The sequence below is a fragment of the Centropristis striata genome, chromosome 14, assembly GCF_030273125.1.
Source record: "Centropristis striata isolate RG_2023a ecotype Rhode Island chromosome 14, C.striata_1.0, whole genome shotgun sequence".
Lineage (NCBI taxonomy): Eukaryota > Metazoa > Chordata > Actinopteri > Perciformes > Serranidae > Centropristis > Centropristis striata.
In genome coordinates, this window is record NC_081530.1 from 5416967 (window position 1) to 5442413 (window position 25447).

General features: G+C 37.9%; 1 protein-coding gene across 1 annotated transcript in view; it reads left to right on the plus strand.

Annotated features, from left to right (window-relative positions):
• LOC131984693 (thrombospondin type-1 domain-containing protein 7A-like) overlaps positions 1-25447 on the plus strand; it is a 117834-nt gene that overhangs the window by 62242 nt on the left and 30145 nt on the right. The window contains exons 6-20 of the mRNA XM_059349610.1: positions 1615-1818; positions 5062-5256; positions 8924-9164; positions 12115-12230; positions 14108-14240; positions 14898-15001; positions 16902-17096; positions 17248-17514; positions 18623-18801; positions 19034-19039; positions 19297-19430; positions 20341-20494; positions 21629-21770; positions 21926-22041; positions 22124-22241. Coding sequence (XP_059205593.1) covers positions 1615-1818; positions 5062-5256; positions 8924-9164; positions 12115-12230; positions 14108-14240; positions 14898-15001; positions 16902-17096; positions 17248-17514; positions 18623-18801; positions 19034-19039; positions 19297-19430; positions 20341-20494; positions 21629-21770; positions 21926-22041; positions 22124-22241 — 2304 coding nt within the window. The remainder of the gene's footprint in view (positions 1-1614; positions 1819-5061; positions 5257-8923; positions 9165-12114; positions 12231-14107; positions 14241-14897; positions 15002-16901; positions 17097-17247; positions 17515-18622; positions 18802-19033; positions 19040-19296; positions 19431-20340; positions 20495-21628; positions 21771-21925; positions 22042-22123; positions 22242-25447) is intronic.

A 25447-nucleotide genomic window follows, 5' to 3' on the forward strand; every position in this document is an offset into this window, starting at 1 on the left:
ATCAACTGCATGCAGAGAAATACACACATTTCCACTGTAGTATCCAAACAAAGTTAAGGCTAATTGGGATTTTTGCAATATTGAGCGGAAGGATCATCTTCGTCTTTTATCAAAAGTGAAACCGTTTTTATCTTTTAACCTCTTTGAACAGATCGTGCACGCTTTTTTTTCCAAGTCGGCTGGACTACTGCAACGCTCTGTACCAGAACTAATAATTAATAATAATTAATTTTAATAATAATTATTTTATTGCTGATTGGTATATGGAAATGTTTTTTTTATTGTTGATTCTATGTACAGCACTTTGGAGACGTTTTTGTTGTTTAAATGTGCTATACAAATAAAGTGGATTGGATTGAAGGTAGCTACGGTTTACGTTGCATTAAAGTAAAAATAGTTTTATTTCAAGCATAAATACACATCAAATTGCGTTTTTCGTCATGAAAAGAATAAGATAACATTTTTTTTCTTCATATATATTTTTTTAATTTAATTTATAAAGAATCTCCATGAGGTCTTGATAAGATCACTTAAAATATTGTACTTGCTAGATGCCTGTTATGATTCATCTTAAAATGATGGGTCCATAATTCAGAGAAATCTTGATTTACCTTTTACCTTTACCCATCATCACCAGCCCTAACATAAGCTTATCAGGGACATGATAGGTCCTCACATACAGTGTGGCTATTATTAGTGTTGTCAATAACAATAAAGCCTCTACCTCTGACAGCAGCTGCCTATGCTGTTTTACTATCTTGCAGCCATGTAATTCATAAAATGTCCTTCATACACTGTAAAAAAAAATCTGTTTAATTTACGGTAAAATACCGGCAGCTGTGGTTGCCAGAACTTCACCGTAAGAAATACAGTGAGCGTATGTAAATGTAAATATCAGCAAAAAAACTGTAATTTATACTGAATAATCCCATTACTTTCAGGATAATTGTGTCATCATGGTATTTCTCCATTCATTTTACATGAAAATTGTTTATTTTTACAGCACAACTGTGTGTTTTCTACAGTTTATGACAGTAGAATTTAAAGTTTTATGCTATTCTTTGATTTACAGTAATTAAAAGTATCTACTACGGTCATGTACAATGTTCAATTTTACGACCTATTTCTGATGTAATTTGACAGTGTTTTACTGTAATTTCTACAAACATTTTTTTACAGTGTATATAGCAAGTGGTTGATGCCTGGTAGAATTGAATTCTCAGATAAAATCTCCATCAAGGGTTTAGACACATGGTGGTGCATGTCCTGCTGAACTGTCTGATTAAATACATTTTTCTGAAGGGGAATAAAGGAATTGGAAAATTGGGAAAGGATCCTACCATTTCCACCTAAATCCTGCAGGCACTCCAGGACTCTGCTGTCTTATCAGACTGGAGCAGGAGTGTGGATTAAGGGGTGGGTGACCTTGGCTGGACTGGAGATAAAACCCGTTCTTCCCAGGACCTGTGTCAAGGAATTCCATACCCTTGAGGAAACGGCACACACATTAGAACACCTCCATGCATTATGAGGGCATGGGGGGATGGGTTGAGGGACTCGGGCCGTGGGGGGTTGTTTTCATTTACTTCATTAGCTTCCTGTTGTTCCCGACAGGCTTCAAACTGAGGAAGAGAAAAATCGTCAATGAGCCAACAGGCGGGACGGGCAACTGCCCCCACCTGGTGGAGGCCATACCATGTGAAGACCCCAGCTGCTACGACTGGCTGGTGGTGAAACTGGAGGAGTGCATCCCTGATAATGAGAAGGAATGTGGACCAGGAATCCATATCCCACAAGTACAGTGTGTCAACAGTGATGGTGAGTAGACACAAATAAAACACATGTACAATGCCATTTTCTTTGGGTGATTATTAAGAGCTACAAAGAGACCTGGGGGAATCAGAGGGAGCTAAAATGACCTGGAGCAGAAACGAGAAAGGTACAGAAAGTATATTTTGAGCAGCAAGATGAAGAAGAATGCTCGAAAGAGGAGAAGACGAATAATAACACCTTTATTTTATTTATTTTTATTCATATAGCACCTTTAGAAACAGTGTTCACAATGAGCTTTGACAGAACAAGCATGAATAAAACTCAAAAATACAAATAAATAAAGGCAAAACCAATAACAATGAAGAAAAGAGTTTTTTTTAAAACCTATAAAAATAAAAATAGTCCTCTTTATCACATGTCTCTAATGTGAACTAAGGGGCATTTAGCAGCCAAAGAATAATTTGGTAGGCACCAAAATTAGCTACAATAAGAGATAATATTATTATAGTAGAAATTTATCTCACTTTTTTACTTAATCACTATCTAGATAATAATTTCCCTTTCAAATAAACTTATAATTTATATTATTCTTGTCTTCACTATTCAACACAATTAAGAAATACAAGGCTACAATGTCTCAGTCAAAGCAAACTGCAGTTACTGAAATTTTTATGATTATTTCTCTGAAATAAAGCAAAATTGAAATCTAAAACTTTGTCACAAGATAAAAAGGACATCAAGGAGTTTATTTTTAGTTAGAACTCAATTTCGACCAAAAATGTAGCAACTGCAGTTAGGCTTTGTAGTATAGAATAGTATAGTATAGTATAGTATAGAATAGTATAGTATAGTATAGTATAGTATAGTATAGTATAGTATAGTATAGTACTATGACAGCAGCTATTGGTGAAGCTTTGTCTGGAGCTGTAATTATGGCTATGACAGCAGCTATTGCTATTTCTGGTGCTGTAGGTAGCTAACGGTAGCTATGGAAACTGTCGCTAAATCTTTTGTTTTCAGCAAGTAGAGTATTCACCTGAGCAAAGAAAGTGTTGGAAAATCTAGACACTGCTGCCATGATTTGAGCGGCTGCTTCTAGCAGGTGTGACAGATTTGTTATCACCCATCCTCACCATGCTCAGACAGTGCAACCATATCAAGTTAAATGTAGACAGTGAAAAAATAAGAGCCATAGCCACAGCTGTAGCTAACACCATAGTCATAACAGCAAACACAAAATTTCTTAAATACAGTATACACTACTGGTCAAAAGTTTTAGAACACTCCAACTTTTCCAGAATTTTATTGAAAATGATGCAGTTTAATGTCTCAGTGTACTCTGAAATGAATGCATGTAACAAATAAACAATTGAAGTTAAAAAAATAAATCATAGAATCAGTTTAGAAAGGAAAATGTATTCTAAACTGTTGACTCATCGAAGTAGCCACCTTAACAGATAACAGATTCCCATAAATGTGGAGCAACTTGTAGGTTGTAAGTGATCAAGAAAAGTTGGGACACCTGTAGGAATTGGTAGCAACTTAGCAACTTTCAAGGCTTGATCAACCTCCGTTGCTGCAGAACTGCTTTAAGTTTTTAACCCATTTCTTGTTCCCTGAAAAAGGCCTTTTTGTATAATTATGAAATGTACATTCTTTTTCAGTTTTGGTTAACATTACCTTTTTTTATTTACCTCTGGCAGTTCACCACTTACCTTTGTACCCATTCTAGCTGTTCATTGGACTTAAACTGCTTGAATTTCAATAAAGAATTGAAAAATTGTGGTGTTCTAAAACTTTGAACCGGTAGTGTATATTTCCAAAAATAAAAGTTTGTTTGTTGGAAGGCGTTTGTAGGAAAAAACAACTAACATCATGTTTTCCCAGTTAGTATCAGTATCGACTGTGGTGTGGACACATTCTTTCAAGAGGAAATGTCCTACTATATTACTCACAACGCTCACATATCCATCGTATCATATTCATCATTCAGGATTGAATAAAGGAGATGTCAGTACGACCAGACTGCAGACTGCGGTTTGACTTGTCTTTTGTGTTTAATGATGAAAAGAAAATTGTCCCTTTGATTGCTTCAATTGCTTGCTGAGCTCAGTGTAAACTCATATCACTTTCAGCCTCTCAGATATTGGTGAGCAGGAGAGAAGGAAGGTGCTTTCTCTGAAACTCTTTGTTACTGCTAAGCTACAAGGCCACTTTTGATATTACTTTATTTTACACTGAAAATATATCATCTTCTAAAAGAGAAACATTTTGTTACTGCCTGGGAGGTAGTAATTCAGCCTCTTCCTGGCTTTTGCAATGTTGTAACAGCTGACAGGTAACTTATAGGACATCAGACCTTCATCCTAAATGAGTAGTGTCTCCTCATTTAGAAAGTGTGTTAAAATGTATTCAGTAATTAATGATTATTGGGGCACTCTTGCCTGAAGTTTGCATTAGTTCTGCCAATATAAAAACAGGCCACATGGACATTCAAGTCTGTGACTCACAAACAAAATACTGCAATTTATGAATTTATTTTTTAAACTATATCGATATATGCCATGGAACTTTACTTGGATCTGGAGGAGTTGCAGTGTATATCAATGGACAACTGAAAGTTATGTTGCATTCTTACAACCACTTGACAAATTTGAATTATACCTTAAATAGTTAATTTCTTCTCTGTTCCGATCGACAACACCAGTAAGCTTTGAACGCATCAGGGTAGCCAAGAGTCAGTGCTGTTATTTTCAGTTATCTAAACTAAGTATTTTTGCAGTTCTTTTATTGGATATATCCTGCTTTATAGTCATTTATGTATAAAGCAATACCGGGTGTCCTTTTGGATTCCCTGAATGGCCATTGATGGTCTTCACCTGGAAGAGAACAATTCTGAATGCTCAGTTGTAAGTTGGCAAAAAATACCTCTTGGTCTTTTTTCATTTTCATTTTGATTTTTTTTGTGAAGGCACAAATTTGGGAAAATGAAAACCTTTTGAATGACGGACATAATTTTGATCTGTGAAATTTTTCATACTGTTTGTTTTTTACTATGTTATTTTGAGTCTGTTGCTTGTTCTTTTTATATGAAATGTATGCTTTTGTCTTGGCTAGTGGTCTGAATCGCAATAGGAATATTCCTTAAAAAATAAAAAAATAATTTTTGTATCCTGGAAGGATACTTTTCATTGACGTATATGTACTGTACATGTGAAGTACTTTTTTAAAACCTATTTGGTCTACAAATACATTTTAAATTCCTTAAATCTCCTTGTGTCCATCCAGGTAAATATGTGGAGAGACAGCTTTGCCGTGATGCCATCCTGCCCATGCCAGCCATCTGTGAGGTGCCTTGCCCAAAGGACTGTGCCCTGAGCCCCTGGACCCCCTGGTCTCTCTGCTCCCACACCTGCTCTGGAAAAAGCACAGAGGGCAAGCAGACCAGAGCTCGCTCCATCCTCGCCTATAATGCAGGAGAAGGTAAGATCTTCCAAGTTCTGCAACAGGAGAACAAAGCAATGCAGGACCTCTAAATCAGTCAGAAACCAGTCAGTTGTTCTCATCTGATATGAACAAAGGTACCAAGAATAGTATCTGCTTTGACCAACCTACACTGCAAAAAAATAAAAGTGGGGTGAACTCAAAATTTTAAAGGCAACAAACTTCGATAAAATTTTAAGTTGGACAATTAAACTAAATATTTTAAGTTTTGTTTTTGAGTTTGCTCAACTCTGAATTTCTCTGGCACGATTGTAACGGCGATATGAATGTCAGCTAATGTTGCGACCACAATTTTGAGTTAGCATTGATACGCTAATGGCTACTCTTGTAGCTGTAACAAGTAGCGCCGTTAGCGTCAGTTAGCCGCTAGCGTCAGTTAGCCGCTAGCTTTCGCTAATGACCAAATTTCACAACATAGAAATACAAGTTAGCAGAACTATTGTCCCTTGTTGTGAACCCCAACTTAAAGATATAAGTAACAACAACTCACAAACTTGTTTTTGAGCAGACAACTGGCTTCCTTTGTTGTGCTAACTTGCATTATTGCCCTAAATGTCAGTAATTTATATTTACAAGTTTTACCAAATTAAATCACTGTTTTAGGCCAAAAAATACAAGTTGGCTTTTTTGCAGTGTATATTGGTCCAATACAACAATGATGCTAGTAGTGTCTTAAGCTTCAGTTTTTGGTGCATATCTCTTTGGCCTCTCCTCTTTAACCTCAGGTGAAATGTCAAAGTGAAATAAATTATTATATATATATATATGAATGATTGTGTCTTCCTCTACAGCAACTGCAAAGGTTGTGGCGTGGGTTACTGTGATGCAGGGTAAGCTTGACTGGAAGGATAACAAGCCTGCTGAAGCCAAAATCACTCTGTTTCTAATGTCATTGACACTTTAGTGTATGATATGTACTCTCCTTTAAACAAAATCACAAGGACTTTGCCTTTGCTTCTGTTCAAGGTCCCTCCCAGCTGTCGTTGGTCCATCCAATCTTTGGTACAGTCATATTTGATGTTCTTAGAGGACAGCAAGTGATTTTTGCCAATGTAGTTTGTAGTCTCCATGTGTTTAACTAGCGGGATTTAAAATTGTGTCTAGCTTGATGTAATCTATCCCCATTAATCTGCTGGCACAGCAAAATGCCATGCTTTGAGAATAGAAAAAACACTTTTACATAGTAGTGATAGAATTCAGTATTCCTTAGCATTAAGTGTTTCAAACCCTAAGGTTAAAATAGGGTATCTTATTGGTGCTGGAATGGTCCTAAAGTAAGTGCCTGTGGGTTAAAGCCCAACCCTCAAAGCTGCAAATCACACTGTGAAAACTGAGCCATTCTCACCAAACCTTGTTATGAGAAAACGGGAGGCTGCACATATGGTTAGCATCAGTTATCATTTTAACAGCTCTTGTTGTGTTTATTCCTGGACCACATTGCATGGCATGTTGTGTTTGGCAATTTACAATACCACAGCATCCATGCTGGAGTCAGGAGCTGGCTCATAGTCTACATAGAAGATTGCCATGTGAATGCAAATTCCTACTCCATTCCCCATACTGGGCTGAAGAAGGTTGTCTATGTATCTATATATGTTAGAATATGATGCAGACTGCATGTAATATTTATTAGCTTTTTCTACCATTTAGGTGGCAGACACTGCTGTGGTGTTGGATGTATGACAATCCACCGAGCAAGAAGCCAGACAGGCTGACAGCGCCAGACAGAGTAGCAAAATTTATATAGCTAATCTGCAGCCATTTAAACTGCACATTTTTCAAATACATGTTGACTTTGATTTGTGCCATTAATGTACTATTTAATTTACCAGAGCAGCATCAATGGTGTGTCCTTCTACGAGTTACCAAGCACCATGCCCGATAAATGATTGCACTAATGAAATCCAATTATACATTTTATAAATGACCCTTCGGAAGACATTACATCTGTACTGTTACATAAGGATCATGCACCAGTTTCTATGGTGGACATTCTTCGAGGGGATTCTCTTTTCCCCAGGATAATAGCTGCTGCAAATGACGAGGTCTCCTGTTGAAGATGACAGTGGCATGCAACATGAAGTGTTTCCCAATTTAGATCTTTATACAAGTTGCAAAACGTATAAATACATTTTATAACACTGGGCACTGGAAGCCAGTGCACCGTTGCATGTGTGTTGGTATGCAGTGGTATGCATTGCACTTGGATTCCTTGGTACGCTCACTCGGCAAAGTGATATTTTTTTCCTTGACTGTCCAAATGTTATCAAATGTTTGAATGGGTTGCCAGTGGTTATCATCTCATATATAAGGGCAAGCCTTCTCCACCGGCTGGTAGGCCAGTAGATAGGTGCCCAATGGATGGGCTGATAAAAGTGTATTGTTTAGCGCCACTCTCTGCTGGCCTTAGTGGTTATGAACAACTGCAAGGCGGAAGTGACTTTATGCAGCGAGAAGGCGACGGGGCAATCCAGGAACTAGAGTATAAAGCATGAACAGTTGCTCTTAGGGCCAGCGGGTCAAACAAACCAGGACCTTCACCCAGAAGGCGGTGGGGTCCCATATCAATTCAAACAAATATTGATTTTAGATGACCTACGTAACTACGTTACTTCCGGTGCTTGCATCATCCTTGTAACTCCTTCATTTCTAGCATTTACATCCATTTTTTTACTTAATAACCTATTGCATGACCGGTCTTTTGCCCTAACTTAGAGAAGTGGTTATGTAGTGTATTTGTATGGAAACTTCTGCCTTTTAATCCAACATTATCACTTTGTTTTCAGCAAGCAACCATTGGATAGGTCGATAACGACCTTCTGATGAAGCAGGACCCAACTCAGCTATTGTAATAGGCTGATTGCCGTTGATAACAGCCATTGAATCATCTGATAACATTTGAAACAGGTGGACTGTCAATGTGTACTCCTTGTTATGTCTTGCCTATTAGACATTAGACAATCAAAAACAACAACTGAAAACTTTTTTGTGTGGTTGGGTGGAGAAGTGTACTTTGCCATAAACAGCTTATGAGTTTCTACTAATTCAACAATTTTAGTCACCTTTTGAAATCAAAGCTTCACAAAGTACATACTGTTTATAGACAGTGATGCTAGGTTCAGGCTTATGTTGGTCGTCTCTTTACACATCTACACGCTCTTTTTGCATATCCAGACGTTCAGTCTGCAGCCTACTGGCAGTTTCCTTTAGCATCGGTTACATTCTGGTTGGTGATTTCCTAAGTTGTACCTGCATTATGAGAGATTCATAGATCTATATTCTGTTATGGGGCCAAAACACCCTTGGACAATTTTGTCTTACAGCTCTGGAAAGCCAAATACATCCCCGTGGACAAGATTACTTAAATCAAGTCTGGGACAATTCCAAATTAGAGCAGATTCAAGATTAAAACAAGATTGAGTATGAATTAGGTTAAATCTGGTTCAAGACCATGTTCAAATGAGGCCAAGATAAAGACAAGTGTTAGTGGGAGACAATAACCAGGTAAGAGAAATGTCTCAAAAACAAAACTTGAGTACTACAGACTTTTTTTAGGGTCCCTTCTTGTAGTAGTGTTGCTGTCAGCTTTGTTAATATCTGTAGTACAACTACGCCATTGATGCTTGTATGTGTTTCATGTGTTCAGGGGGAATCCAGTGTCCCAATATCACCGCCCTGCAGGAGGTGAGGAACTGCAATGACCATCCCTGCACTGTGTACCACTGGCAGACCGGCCCATGGGGACAATGCATAGAGGACTCCTCCATCTCTGCCACCAATACGTCTATGGGCCAAACACGCGGTGACGATGCCTCCTGCTCAGTAGGGATGCAGACACGCAAGGTTATCTGTGTCCGAGTCAATGTGGGCCAGGTTCCTCCGAAAAAGTAAGATTCTAAATAGCTTTTACAGGTTCAGGTGTGATTAAAGTTCATGAATGTGATCCCATCTCTGTTATACTCTCTTTCACCCCCAAAGGAACAACAAGGGTTGAACTAGCGTTGATTTTCAGTTTAAGAAGGTTAACCCACGTTGACCGGCTCGGCTACTTTACCCAGATAGAGAGGTGTGTCAGGTGTGGGTTGGATTTCAATGTGAATAGCATTCACACCAACAAGGTTGCTATCAGCTAGGGTGGGACAACTCACTTGTCACTGGTTGCAGCTATGAATAGGCAGTTGTATCCCATACTGTAAACAAATGATGCAATGGCTGCAAGAATGTTTTACAATGTTACAATGTACCCTAACCCTAACACAATCCACTAGTGCCATGGGATTATGTTTGAGTGATAGGTGCAGTCAGTCAGTATAGATGTACTTAGAAGGTTTTTTTTCTTGTCTCTTATTTAATATTCATTCCCCATTAACCAACAAGTGAAGATTTGAACAACATGAATATGTGACAAGACTCTGAGGTGCAGGAGTTGAGGAAAAAATGAAGGGACAGAGTAAAGGGCTGAGGCTGCTCATACCTGGTATTGAACATGCATCCCTGGTGATCAGATCAGCTCTGGATAGGATGTCTATTCACGTCTGGAATTGAAATTGGTTTTCACACGTCTTTAGTGACCACCTGTACAATATACATGGAGTAAAACGTGGTTAATAAGGGTGGTTGCAACATACAGGGATGTTGGCAGTAAAATCCTACATAAACATGAATTCTGGTACATTTTATGAACCTGAAACTAGATGGTCATGTCTACCGGCTGGCCTCTGCCAGGCAACATCGACATGCAGAGCTCAGAGAGCCGGGGAGGAGAGCAGGCGGGCAGGCCACAGTGTCAGATCTGTGATGACTGGCTTGGTTTGACTGACAAAACTGGGTTGAACCCTTCAAAAAAAGGGTTGAACTATGTGTCAGATAACTCTGGTCCAACTCTGGTCCTTGGTATCAAAGAGGTATTACATACAGTGTAACACAGGACTGTTCAACTGGTGTTAAAGGATACTATATCATATAATATGTTTCAGTAATGAGACTTCGATGCTCAAGTCAGAACAGGCTGGCTTGTGGGAGAGATTCTAGTCCATAAAACCAGGATGTGAAAACTGATCTTAACTGATGTTTTATTTATCCTTATTCCTTATTATTATTACACTTCACTTACAAAGTGTGAGGAGTTATTTTCAGTAAGAAATATCACAAGCTTGTGTTTGACTCAGAATTTGCTAGAATATTGCTCTGGCAGGCTTCTTCTCCAGTGGCAGCCACAAATTAAGCTTATGTGTTTTTGTATGTAAAGCCACTGACCCTGCCTGAAGTACACTAAAAATATGATTTCTCAGAAACAGAGATGATGTAATACATACAATAATACAATAAAATGTAATCAGAACAGTGTCATGAAATGATCCAGGAAATGTGTTGAATATAACATCTAAATATTTTTCAACTCTGAATTGACACTGCATGAGGAAAACTAATAACAAAACCAGCTGCTCATCACACATTCAAAGCCCTTTTACCTTTCAATAAAAACTCCTGACTGGGGAAACATTTTTTCAGTGAGTTTTCACAAAAAAAACAACACATTCTCCCCAAAATAATGCAAATTATTGGCTATTGTTACAATGTCAGGCTGAATGATTGAAGTAAAATAAAACGGCAACTTAGTCTTAGTCTCCTCTTCAGGCTTATCTTTTCCTGTTTTAGCAATGACAAAGCTGAAAGTGTAATCCTCATGCAGATGTAGGAATAGTTCTGCTGAATGCAGTCAAATCCACACAGCTTGACTCTTATTTGGTTGTGGACTTTGTTTGCACATGGCACATTATGCCGTTTAGTCTCCTGGTTAGTGTGTTGTTGCTGGTGTCTGGCAGAGGTGCTAGCTGATGAGCTGTTTTAAGCATCTGGGTCTGTTGGCCCCCTGAAGGCATCTGCTGGGAACATGAATTATCTATTTATTTATTCAACAGAATGGGAGCATTATTCTGGCAGCACAGCACTACGCATGCAACCCCCCCAGCCCCCCATGCTGTGTATGTAAATTAATCTCACATTTTATTCCTGCACTTACTCCTAACCCACTGTCACATGCTGAGCAGTGAGCCTGCAGCCTTGGGACACGTTCACATCAATGGAGAAAAGGGCACCTGCTTTCACCTGCAACACCAGCTGTGACCAGGATGTGAAGCCTGCCAGTAAACATAAATTTGCATTAGATAATTTTAACACATTAGCATGATAGCAAAAACAAAAAATATGTACGAGGGTATTAATTTTGTGTGGTTTAAATGTGGTTAAAACACAAGTTAATATAGTTCATTTTTTGAATGTGGGCACATGTAGCCTATCATGTTTTTGTGTGCACTAAGCCTCTTTTCTTGCAAAATGTTAATTGCTGATCAGCCATGAGAATTCTGACAAATAGATGGCATCGTTAATATTCTGTAGGGAAGGGATTTCAGGATAAGAGGAAGTGTTGGAAATGCAAACTTTGGCCTGTTAATGACATTATTTTCATAATATGATAATTTCCAAAGAGCATTGCTGGGTTCACACTGACATTTCCATTGTTTACATATACTGCATCTATATGTGTACCATATTCAAATTCACAAGGAGGCTGCAGCAAACACTTAAAACATGTAAAATAGCCTAACTTTGCATTAAAAATCGAAAAATGTAATTGCCTATCTTCACAACCATGTACTGCAGTTACAGTGTCACAAGAAGATCCACTGTTGAACTCTGGAGACTTTGTAAAATGGAGAGTTTCCAAGCATTGGAACCATTACCAGCATTGTTCCTTTGGCTCTGATCCAGCACACCTCCATTGGGTTTTCAAGGGTACTCTGTGTTTGTCTGAACATGTCAATGATGTACTTCCAGGTGCCCAGAGAGTCTGCGCCCAGACACCGTCAGGCCCTGTTTACTGCCATGCAAGAGAGACTGTATCATTACACCATACAGCGACTGGAGCCCCTGCACTTCAACATGTCAAGCAGGTAGCTGTGTCTCTTTGTTGCCTCAGTTACACACTGTGAGGCCTTGCAGGGTGTCACACAGGGAAAATGCACCAGTGTCAAGAGAAGGAAATTCTTTAAAGATTGTATGATTGTGTTTCGTCATGAATGAACCCAAATGTTGTCATTATTATACCAACACCAAAATAAAAATAATAATCTCATCATGCATACTGGGACAGAATACAAAACATTTCAATTCCATTTGGATTCGGACATGAATACACAGCATGCTTCATTTCAATCCAGACTTTTCTTCCTCTCTGTAGCAGAAAATACTTCTTGACTAAAAATAATGAAGCGAGGCCTTTCCTTTCATGATCAGACGATCTTTAGTGAAAAATAAAGAAAAGAGAAAAAAACATACAGCGTGTGCGTTCATGCCGTGGCTCCACATTTCTTGCTAACACAACAAACTCTGACGTAACCACGTATGTTACGTCTGCATTTGGGAAATGAAGTCTTTTTAATGTAACTCCAAATCAATTAAATGAAATGTCTCTTTCTAATCACATTACACACATGAACTGTTTTTAATAATATTACTGTTAACTTATATTTCACCTGTATTGACTTATTTATTCTTTTACTCAGACAAATAAATTCTCAACACTCTCCAGTAGATGCAAACGAGGCTTTGTAATGTGTAGAGCCACCGATCATACCTGAAGTACACTAAAAACATTATTTATCAGAAACAGAGATCAAGTAATTAACCAGTTACCATTCAATTTCCTTTTTTTTGGAGAATTGTTGGTTGTGTTTAGGGGGAGATAGCAGGTCAACAATAAATGCAATACAATAAACAATAAATGCATCATCTGAAAGCTGTGAACCTGAAGTAAATTTGATGCGTGTCAAGTTGTTCTGGTCAAAAATATCTAATAAATTGACTTATATTAATATTATGAACCCCTTATACACCTGAATAGCTTTAAATAAATAAATATATCCCTTTGAAGTCCAGTCCATGGTCAACTATGTCCCATAAGTTGTTGCAACAATTTGGGTTGATACAATTTCTTACGCACAGTTGCTGCTAAATTATGCAATTTTATTCCAATATGATCACATATCTGTCTTTAGAATGTTCCATCATAGAATGTTCTTACACACTGATGCTCTTTTCTATCAAAGCAAGTATAGCAACACTGACAGGATTGTTGGCATTTCTGAATATTGGCAACGTCCAACATTAGTAAACAGGAGAGGAGGTTTTGAGATCCATAGGAAAGATGCAACTGGAGCAATATTTCAAGCTGTCACTCTCAAGACTGGCCATTAGAGATGTGTGTTACATCTTTCAACCTCGGTCACAGCTATGAGATTCTGCAATTTGCAAACAAAACTTTAAGTACTAAAGTTAATACTAAGTATTACATTTACATTTAGAGTATCTGTAACACTTTACAATAACATCTAAGTGATGTTTATAGGTGGTTTATAAACCAATTATTAACCATTTACAAAGTGCTATACAAATTTAATCTTGAAATGTTTTCAACCAATTTCTTAAAGGTATATTAATAATTTCAAAATCATTAACATACTTAATATGGTGTTAAAATGTTATAATCAGTGCAACTAAAACTATAAATAAACAAATCCATTATAATTTAATTGTTTGTTAATGGTAAAGTAACTATAAACTTACATTAATATACCATCTATTTGTCATTTATAAATGATGTAGTTAGTTAAACATTAATAAATTATGTATTTACCATTCTAAATGGCCTATATACGATTTATAAATGATGAATAAACCTTAATAAACTATCTGTTAACCATTTATAAATGATGGTTATTGTAAAGTGTTACCAGAGTATCTATATGATTTTTCTTCTCTCTTTGCTTAGGTCGTAACACCAAGAAGAAGCAGTACAGGAAACGTATTATTATCCAGTTACCAGCCAACGGGGGACAGGACTGTCCTGACGTGTTGACCCAGGAGAGAGAGTGTGAGGCTCCATCTGTCTGTCAAGGATACAGGTAACTGGTCCTGTTCAACAAAAAACAAATGCATGTGTCACAAATTCATAACCTCCTAGTTGTATATGCCATCATCAGTTATGGGAAATTTTAGACGGTTATGATATCTTTCAGTTTGTCAAAATAACTATAGAAGTTTATGCAAACTGGTGCCAAATGGCCAGTTACACAAATCTGGAAAAATGACTCACTAACCCAAATGTTTTTAATTTTGTACTTGGAATTATTCAGCCCTAACCACAATTGACATACCATCATTCAAAAGCAGGCTTAAGCCAGCACAAAATGGGGCAGGTGGGTGGGGGGCAGATGGGGTTCAGGTTATGTTGCTAAAGTTGAGATCTTGGAATTTTTTTTAAACAACCAAAAAAATACAACCAAACATTATCCCCATGTCTTACACTGCTAATATGGTCTCCAGAGGATGGACACTAGATTTTGTTCGTCTGAATTTTTAGCTAAAATAATGGTTGATATTTGTCAAGTAAATAAAAAAAAAAGAGTTAGTAAATTAGTTAGTTAGTTAGGTTTTGCACCCTTTTGATTATGGTCTGGATTATTATCAACTATCTGTGTTCCTGTAGGGGGATTTTATTATCAAGCAAAAATACACCTAATGTCAAGACACCTCTGATTCTAACACCTCTTCTTTTTTAGATGGAAAACCCACAAATGGCGGCGATGTCAGCTGGTTCCATGGTCAGTGCGTCAAGACAGTCCTGGAGCTCAGGAGACCTGTGGGCCGGGCCTGCAGGTTAGGGGTGAGGACAAGCACACAGACAACTGCAAAGATGACATAAAATTTCACACTTTATTTAGATCTCCATATGAACACATTAGTTTAACCCTTTATAAGGCAAATAACTATATTTGGTAACTTCAGGTAATATTTCGAGAAAAAAATTGCAAATTCACTTGATTAAAGTGGCAAATCTACAGGAAAAAAGAGAGAAAAAAGCAACTTTTTTCCCCCCCAGATTCACCACTTTAAATCTCAAATCTGCGCTTTTTTTCTCGTAGATTTGCCACTTCAATCTCGTAAACTTTTTTCTCAAAATATTATTTTTACACATTCTGGCTGTATGTAATATCCTCCAATATTCTCTAGGGTTGAAATTTGGAATTTGCAAGTATTTCAATGAGTGCCTTATTAAGGGTTAAAGTGGTGAATCTGGAAGAAAAAAGTTGCTTTTTTCCCACTTTTTTCTCGTAAATCTACAACTTTTTTTGCACAGATTTGCCACTTTAAATCTCTTAAATCTGTGTCTTTTTTTCTTGTACATTTGCCACTTTAATCTAGTAAATTTGCAACTTTTCCCTCGAAAGATTACCTGAAGTTACCAAATATAGTTCTTTGCCTGATAAAGGGTTAACGGAGCACAAAGAACAGCTAAACCAAAAGTTCACAAGATAGAGCTAAGATAGAGCGCTAACCCTAACCACTGATCAGGTCCTTTCATCCACATGCTGTCTTTGCAAGAGCATGGAATAGTGAAGTTGGCATTAAATCAGTATCCTGAGGGCTATGAATGTTGCAGTTTAGGTGTAACAGAGCCTCAAATATCATCTTTTCAACTATCCAATGCTAATATACTGAAGTACAGGTTTACTCTTCAGAATGTTTGGTTATTTATTTCAGTAGAGAACATCAGAACAAAACATCTATTATTCTACAGGGCTGAGCATAGCACGGCTACCTGTGGAGTGAGAACAGAGGCAGTTGACTTGTTATGAGCGCATACACTGACACAAAGACAGAGACTATTATCTGATGGAATCTGATCAAATGATGAGCATCCTGCTCCTCCATCTTAGGAAGCTCTTGTCATTATGTTCCATTACCTGTAATAGTATACTAGTGCTGGAGAGAAGCAATTCAATACAAGCCTTTTTCTATTCACCATCTCACTCAATATAACGTTTGGAAGGCAATAGTCATTTCAGCCCTTTACAGCCCTTACTTCCAGTATGTGTCTGGGTCCAGTAAATGTCTTAAATGGGTATAAGAGAGAAAGACAGAAATACTGATGTAATGACTTGTATTGTATCTCCGTTTTCCTTATTCCTAAAATTGAGCCCGCTAGTCATCCGGAAGAAAAAAACAACGGAGTTCGCCGGTGGGACCTCTGAATAATAACTGTATTGTAGAGATCGCTTTTGTAAACGTTGTATTTAATGAAGTAGCCTCCTTGTCAGTTCTGTCTTTTAGAAAAAAACAGAATAATGTCTAAAAGCTGCTTGGTGGTCAAATGCTTTACCAACAACAATGTGTTTTTTTAAATCTGACAAACCGAAAAACTTTTAAGAGGACAAAAGTTGATATTGGCTAACATTAGTTTGCTCACATAGCTAACATTGGCTTGCTAACAAATAGCTAACATTAGCCTACTAACAGCCAACAGGGGAATGGGAATGTTCATATGCTGATCTTCCTAAAAAATAATTTGTCTGCAAGCTCATTCTGTTAAAAAAATAAATAAATTGTAAAAAAATCATATTGAATCTGTAGTTGCGTGTATCAGTTACATCCCTAGTGATTATTCTACGCATCAATTACCAGAAGCAACAGCAGCAGATGCTTCAATCACACACATTTTCTTTATAAAATGTTAATATTCAAGTCTCCATCCTCATTAACTATTCACTCCTTTCCCTCTGTAGCTGTTTCATGTCGGAAGCAGGATGGTGGGCAGGCAGACATTGAAGCATGTCTTAAGTTCGCCGGCTCGATGCCGCGTCTCACATACCACTGCCAGGTACCGTGCCAGGAAGACTGTCAACTGAGCAGCTGGTCCAAGTTCTCTTCATGTACAGCTGATTGCGTGGGCGTCAGGACCCGCAAGAGGATGCTAATTGGTACGTGACAGGCTTTAGTTTCAAGCAGCCTTCTAAATTACATCCATCTTTAGAGTAAGATAATTGGCTATAAAAAAGTTTTTGAATTTGAACCTTTTTTTTATGTGTAAAGTTGACTGAGTTAACTTTGTTTTTGTTTCCTTTTTTTCAGGGAAGAGCAAAAAGCGTGACCAATGTAAAAACCACCAGATGTATCCCCTGAGTGAGACTCAGTACTGCCCATGCAACAAATACAATGCCCAGCCTGTGGGCAACTGGTCGGACTGTGTCCTACCTGAGGGTGGCCGGGTGGAGGGTCAGCTGGGCATGAAGGTCCAAGGTGACATCAAGGAGTGCGGACAAGGATATCGCTACCAGGCCATGGTATGCTATGACCAGGACAATCGCATCGTGGAAACTTCTCGCTGCAACAGCCATGGTGAGTTCTCCATTCTCACATAACCAACTAACATTAATTCTACCCCTTCCTCATTTTTTAGAAATGTTATTTTTAAGTGGCTGAAATTGTTTAATTATCTCTTTCACCATTGCTATCATTAAATATCAATCAGAGAGAGAGAGAGAGAGAGAGAGAGAGAGAGAGAGAGAGATTTTCCTTCTCAAAAATCAATAAAATTGGCATGAAAATAAAAATATTAATCTCTAGGTTCTGCTTTCTTATAAACAATCCTGTATGAACCTGAGACTCTGTGTAACAGCTGATCTGTGTAGATATGCTATACATAGAAAATGAATAACTATCAGTTCCTGATAATCCAGTGGACCTCGTGCATAAATGCGCACAGCCTCTTCCTCAGTTTGGTGCCTGACCAATGGTCCAGTAGTCCCTGAAATACTGTTATATGCGTACACGCGTTACAGGCGTTAACACGTGTGTTATTGTCCTGAAGCCAACTCTTCAGATGCCTTAACGTGTGCATGTGTAGACCGAAATAACCGAAACCGAAACCGAAACTGTCTCATCGGTCTCTCTTGGTGATACATGGATTGCTTTAATTGTGAAGCGAAGCAGCTGTTAAACTCAAAATTCGTCATCATAAAGTAAATAATTATTTGTACATTGAGAGGAGCGTGCGCACAGGCGTCCGCTACGTTTGCTTGTGGCACAGCACGAATGACCCATCCATATTTGATTTCCACAAACAGTACACAGCGTGTGTCTGTACGCTCATGTAGAATTGTACTTAACAGTCGTGCGGGTCTTCATGTCACATATTTGAGGCGTAGTTCACCCGTCACGATGCTACGTGACGCTTGTCTGTCCATTGAAAACGAATGTAATTTACACGTGCACGTTGGTTTGATGTCATCGCATAGGCGCTGTACACGCGTTTTAGTATATTTTGCTGTCATAAAATGCCCCTCATAAACACGCATGCACACACACTATTGATTAAATTATTAATCTGAGTTCAAAACTTTAGTTTAGTATGGTTTCTGGGACTAAGACACTAAGACAATTCAAAAAAAAATGTGTTTTTATTATGTTTGGATATGTAAGTTTGTTTGGTTGTGATTGCTTACAGGGTACATTGAGGAGGCTTGCATCATACCCTGTCCGTCTGACTGCAAACTGAGTGAATGGTCCAACTGGTCACGCTGCAGCAAGTCATGCGGCAGTGGGGTCAAAGTTCGCTCGAAGTGGCTCAGAGAAAAGCCTTACAATGGTGGAAGACCATGTCCTAAACTTGACCATGTCAACCAGGTGAGAGGGATCTCTCTTTAAAACTATGTGATTCATTTTTCAACAAAAGATTTACATTTAAATGCTTGTCTTTGTGATGTGGATGTTTCTCATTATCTATCATGAAAAATTAGAGAGTTATTTTAGTATAACTTTATATTTATACTTATGTTTAATTCCTGACTATAATAATCTGTTTTTTTTCTTTTCTGTTATTCATTTCTCCTCTTTGATGAATGCATTCCATCCATAGGCTCAGGTAAGCACTGTTGCAGATTTTTTTGCAGTCTTTTTGTAGCAATCACTTTGGAACTCTTCACTTGAAATAGTGTTTTTCTCCTATTTAATCAAACTGTTATGGAAAAATAATGAATAACTATCTAACTTAGATAGGATAATATGATGAATTATTGTTATAACGTTTGAAGGACACACAAAATTCAACACTTTATTTGTTGCTTAACCGCACATTTCTTGTACAGAATGAGACAGGTTGCTCTGATGTTTGTGTGTCAGGTGTATGAGGTGGTGCCGTGCCTCAGTGACTGTGGGCAATATGTCTGGGTGGCCGAACCCTGGAGTGTGTGGAAGGTCAGCAATGTGGACCTAAAGGATAACTGTGGTGAAGGTGTTCAAACCAGAAAAGTCAGGTAAGTCAGTCAGACAGTTTAGTAGGAGAACCTGAAGATATTTATTTCAGGAGCTCCACACTGTGTGTCAAGGTTTTCTTGTCATAAATGTACAGTAATCATTGTGTTTTGGTTAGAAGCCTATTAAACCTTTGACTTAGATTTATAAGAGCTTAGCACGTTATGACTGAAGTACAGTATGTGATGGCCATTCCCATCCTTAAATATGTCTCATAAATTGTTGCAGCTTTTGTTACACAGATTAAGTGGTAAATTTGACAACTCTGACCCCTCAAGATTTGGTGAAAATTGTCAAGTATACTTTCAAAATACCAAATTAATACAACAAGAACCATAGAAAATGTAATTTGGTATTAAAAACATCAGACAATTTGGATATTTTATTCAAGAGTTGCATTTTTCTGTGACTGGATGGTGAGCACTGTGGTTGGAAACTATACTGAGAAATCTATACGTCCTGTGAATGCCCTAGGTCTCAAGTTTGTTGATGTTTTATAAGGTTGCTTGGGACAAACATCATCACACATTAATACACATTAGGATTGATATCTGAATTTATGAATAGATATTGGAAAATTAAAATGAATATCTATTTTGAATCAATCTTTTAAACCCGACCCTATCAATGGCCACTAGCTTTTGGAATTGAGATTAGGGCCAATATTTTCAAAAAATAAAGTAAATTATAATCTCTGTCAATGTCCCCTTTTCTTCTCCTTCTGGGATGTCCAGTTTTTATGTTGCTCACAGTTTTTAATCTCAGCTAATCTGTTGTTAGCTTTGGGCTGTTTATCATTGAAAATATTTTTACTACCAAAGGGTCAGGGGGCTGCAGAAAAAGTTTGGGAACCACTGGGTTATGGGTGTTGTGGATATGGACTAACCCTTACCTAAACCCCTATGTGTCCAGATGTATGCTGAACACTATTGACGGACCTTCTGAGCAGGTGGAGGACTACCTGTGTGATCCAGAGGAGATGCCTCTGGGAGCTCGCAACAGCCGCCTACCCTGCCCAGAGGATTGTGTGTTGTCAGACTGGGCAGCCTGGAGCCCGTGTCCTCTGGTATAAATGACATTTTACTTTTTCTGTCTGTGGTTTGTATTCACATATGAAGTAAATACTCAACAGTCAATATTTAAGGGCAATTTTGACTTCATACGGAACAGTTGAGAGATGTCAGAAAACATAATGTCTCTGTCCAATATGGCTATGGACTGTCTAGTTAGTTAATAAAGTAATAAATTGCTGGTTTACTGCATAACATACATGCTCTATATTGTTTTTGTGGTTTGAATGTATGTTTAGTAGCATTCCTGGCTGAATGGCGGTCGACTCTTTAACTGATAGTTCACTGGATTTATTTAAAATCGCTCCATGAAAATAAAAATAAGACATTCCTTGGTCACCTTGTGAATCACCGTAAGAGCTACCAGGTGGAAAACAATAACAAACATTAGCATTAGCACTTGAGCAAACAAATATAGCCAATAATATATATGACGGAAGAAAATAAACTTTAACAAACCTTGTGCCCCTGTCAGGCACTATAGAAGCCTTTTTGATACTTTATATCAACTTTATTTGAATTACAACGCACACGTTATTATTTACTGTTCATTTTTAATCTTACTGTTCCACCTGTTATTTCCTGTCACTACCTTTCAAAATAAAAGCACCCGTTTCACACTGGATGGTGCCTTTTTAAAATAAAAACAACACAACCATAGACTGTATAGCTCACAACATGTAAAACACCTAGAAAATTACAAACATGAAGCTATATAATAAAAAAACATAGGAAAAAAAATAGGAAGGTAATTTACAGTTGTGTTTAAAATAATTGGAAAAGTGATATAGGGATTGGAGTATATTTACTACTTTTTACTGCTGTATTTCATTTACTCCACATTAATCATCATAATATGTATTCTTACCAGTAGCAGCTCAAAACTAGATAATTTACTGTATTTTATAAAGCGATTAAATTCATTTTTAGCAGAATTAAGTTCAGAGTATTGGTCCGGCCCTTTGCAGCCTTCGCAGTGTCTCATGTGGCCCCTTGGGAAAATACATTGCCCACCCCTGGTCTAATTTTACTGGAGATAAAGACATGAGCAAAGGTTATTTGCTAATTACAGGCACATACATTGCAACAGTATGGCTGAATAAGTCATGACCCTTTCCTCTACTCCTTAGCCATGCAGTGGGAACAGTACTCGAGAGAGGAGTGCTTACCCACTCCGCAAGCCTGGAGAGAAGAAGGAGTGTCCTCCAACTACAGAGACAGAGCTCTGCAAACACAACGGCAACTGCTTCCACTACTATTACAACATCACTGGTGAGAAAAGAGCATCAACTATGTCGAAGGCAGCAGAGCTTACAGTGCAACATTATGTCATAATTTTGAGCTGGATTGCATTAGATGCATTTTTAATGTGCAAGATGCTGTTTGACTATGTGAGTTGTTTGTGCTGATGAAACATCTCTCTGCAGATTGGAGTACCTGCCAGCTCAGTGAAAGAGCAGTGTGCGGAAATGGTATCAAAACCCGCATGTTGGACTGTGTGCGAAGTGACGGCAAATCTGTAGACCTCAAGTTCTGCAAAGAGGTGACTTGTGTAGCACTTCCTGTTTGTTTGTTTATTACAAAGAGAAAACACGGAGTAAATAAAATCCTCTCTTCTCATGCAGCTGGGCCTGGAGAGGAAGTGGCAGATGAATGCTTCCTGTGTTGTGGATTGTCCCGTCAACTGCCAGCTGTCTGATTGGTCACCATGGTCTGAGTGCACCCATACCTGTGGGCTGGCAGGTATGTGTGCAGTTCTATCCAGTGTACTGTTTCTATGGCAAAGTAACCAAGTGCTTGGTCTTGGTGAGGCTGAGATGTCCCAGAAAAAAATTAAATTGTAAATGGACCTTTTATCCAAAGAGCTTTACACTACACACTATGCTCATTCACCCGTTAGCACCCACATTCATACTGGTGGCAGAGGCTACCAGGGCACACTGGTGCCACCTGCCACCATTGGGAATTCATTCACACACCAGTGAATGCAGCATCGGGAGCCATTTGGGGTTCAGTATCTTGCCCAAGGATACTTTGACATGTAGGCTGCCATGGTCTGGAATCGAACCAACAACATTCCGGTCAGTGGGTGACCGCTATACCAACCGAGCCACAGTCGCCCTTATAGCCACTCTGTAATGACCTTAACCCTTAATAGGGCACTCATTGAAATACTTGCAAATTCCAAATTTCTACCCTAGAGAATATTGGAGGATATTACATACTGCCAGAATGTGTAAAAAAAAAACATACGAAAATAATATTTTGAGAAAAAAGTTTACGAGATTAAAGTGGCAAATCTACAAGAAAAATATGCGCAGATTTATGAGATTTAAAGTGGTGAATCTGGGAGAAAAAAGTTGCTTTTTTCACACTTTTTGTCATAAATCTGCGACTTTTTTTCACACAGATTTGCCACTTTAAATCTCTTTTTTTTCTTGTAGATTTTCCACTTTAATCTAGTAAATTTGCAACTTTTTTCTCGAAATATTACCTGACTCTAACTACCAAATATAGTTCTTTGCCTGATAAAGGGTTAAACAGCTCCAGGGAAAATCATTTAATGAAAAAGAAGCCAACACAGAAACCATTAAAATGCTCAAAACAATGACAATTTCAACAGTTCCATGACTTTAGTCTACAGAGGACCATTGTGTGATATGTTTGACATTGGAGAAAAACTTAATTTGTTGTGAGATGTAGTTGAAAGCCCTCGACCAACTTTATACAGAACTGTCAAGTTACTTTAAGGTCATGGTGTCATGCTATAGCTTATTATTGATGTTCGAGTGATCTCTGCCCTATTTAAAACTGTTGGACACAGACTCAAACTTTCCTTCAATCTGATTGTTTGTGGTATATAAGACGATAACAGCTTGCCTCCATCCGTTGCATTTGTCTCTTCCTATCTGTGTTCTGTGCAGACAGAAAGGTGCTTCTTGGTTCATGCATATTCAATGACTAATCCAAAGTATGCATAGGTTTAGGAGCCATATTTGGTAATATTTTGACAAACTTGACCCTTCACATTAGCATAATGTTAAAGCATGTATACCATTGCTGAGAGAAGGTCTGGCAGAACTGGCTTTGACACTGAACTGTGATACACAATTGATTGTTAATTTTGTTCTCCTCGTGAGTCATTCTATAAAAGCAACTTGCAACTTGCAATCCAACATCAGCAATTTCCACAACAAACAAACAAAAAATATTCTGTTACAAAAACCTATAAACGCATTTATAATCTATAATGATACATTAGAGAAGTACTGTATGTGTCTTTATAACTTGCTAAATTAATGGTAGTTATAATGTGCTGAGTAATCCAGGACTCAGATTCTTCTGTCAAACAGTTTTGTCACTTTGTTGTTGAGATTTAAAGCATTAGGAGTTTATAATATATTATGTCCACCACTTACAAAGCTTCAAAATCGTGAAGAAAATCTTGTTATAAGTTGTCATGCATGATAATAAACATTTACAAGAGTGTGATAAAGTCTGTTCCCAAGGACTTTGTTCAAAATAAAAGCACTGGAGGCTGAGATATCCTGACGTTTTGTACCCATGTATAGGTCAACCTTAATAAACACTACATTTCTCATTATCCAACCAATGGCATATTTTTAGTAGACCCTGGCCTGCCTCATAATTATCCATATGCTTTAAATCCCTCACTTTCATTGTTCTTCATTTGTATTGCAGAATTTCTGTTAAAACAGTTTCAAAGCCCCAAACTGAACCACAATAAACCTCGTAGCATTATCGTCTCAGACTTGACATTGCACAGTTTTAACTGGCTGAATGCTACTTGATCTTGAGTAAGATCAGTTAAGCCCCTTTTAAGATGTTTTGATACTTCAGTAACACCAACATTAAAGAAATCAATATTACCACAAGATCCATTTACAAGCTGTTCTGTAGCATTCAGTCATATCATATCTCCATCAGAAGCTGTAGTTTGCCCAGTTGCCAAAATAGTAGATGTTCAAAATATATTTTTGTGTGCTTCAAACACGTCCTATTCATGTTAGCTTTAAAGCAGAGGTTCAAAGGAAAACCTGTAAAATCTAATATATACCACAGGTTTTAAATACAGATTACTGTGAAACTAGATAAACTAGAAGAGCGCTGCCAAGGCATGCCCTATATATATGTTTTTTTTTTTTTCAATGTGGGAACTTTTTCGAAATATTTTGACACCATATGAATGCAGCAAAATCTTTTTTAAAAAAAGAGGAAAAAAAGTGAAAGATATTTTGTGTATCTGCCCCTTTATTGGGTTCTTCTCCAAATGGGATGGGTTGTTAGCCCATGCTTCATGTTTCTACAAAGTTTCATTAAAATCTGTTTGTTGTTTTTCCGTAATTCTGCTGACAAACTGAGCTGAAAAATGACCTTCTTGACAGAGGTAATAACACAATTTTCATCATAGCTTATTGTAAAAAATGGATATTATTTGATTACATTTCAATTAAATTTGAACACTTCAATCAACTAGCACTCACTCTAACCTAGCATAGTGCTTTCATAGCTGTGGGTGATCTATCAAAGCTGTCGGTCGGCAGTGATCAGCTCTCAGTATTCTACATCACCTACTGGTACAGAAGAAACCAGAAACCCTTTATGATGTGAGAAAAAATGGTTTTATAGCCCTCAACTAACTGAGTGAGGGATAATAATATCCTCGTGTGTAATTCCATAGGATCAGGCCATTGATTGGCAGTCCATTTCAAGTGTGTGCTCTGGGGCTCAGGGAGCACTCACAGCTCTTAAGAAGAGCAGCATCCCAAAGCAACAAGAGCAAATAGTAGATATGAAACCAATACAGCCTTCGCTACTGTGATAATCTTATCTGTGCCTAGACGGGAAGGATTTTGTTCCTTGTATGGAGAAAAAGCAAGTTAGAGGGCAAGTTAGAAGGAATAGAGGGCCTCCTTGCTTGTCCTAGC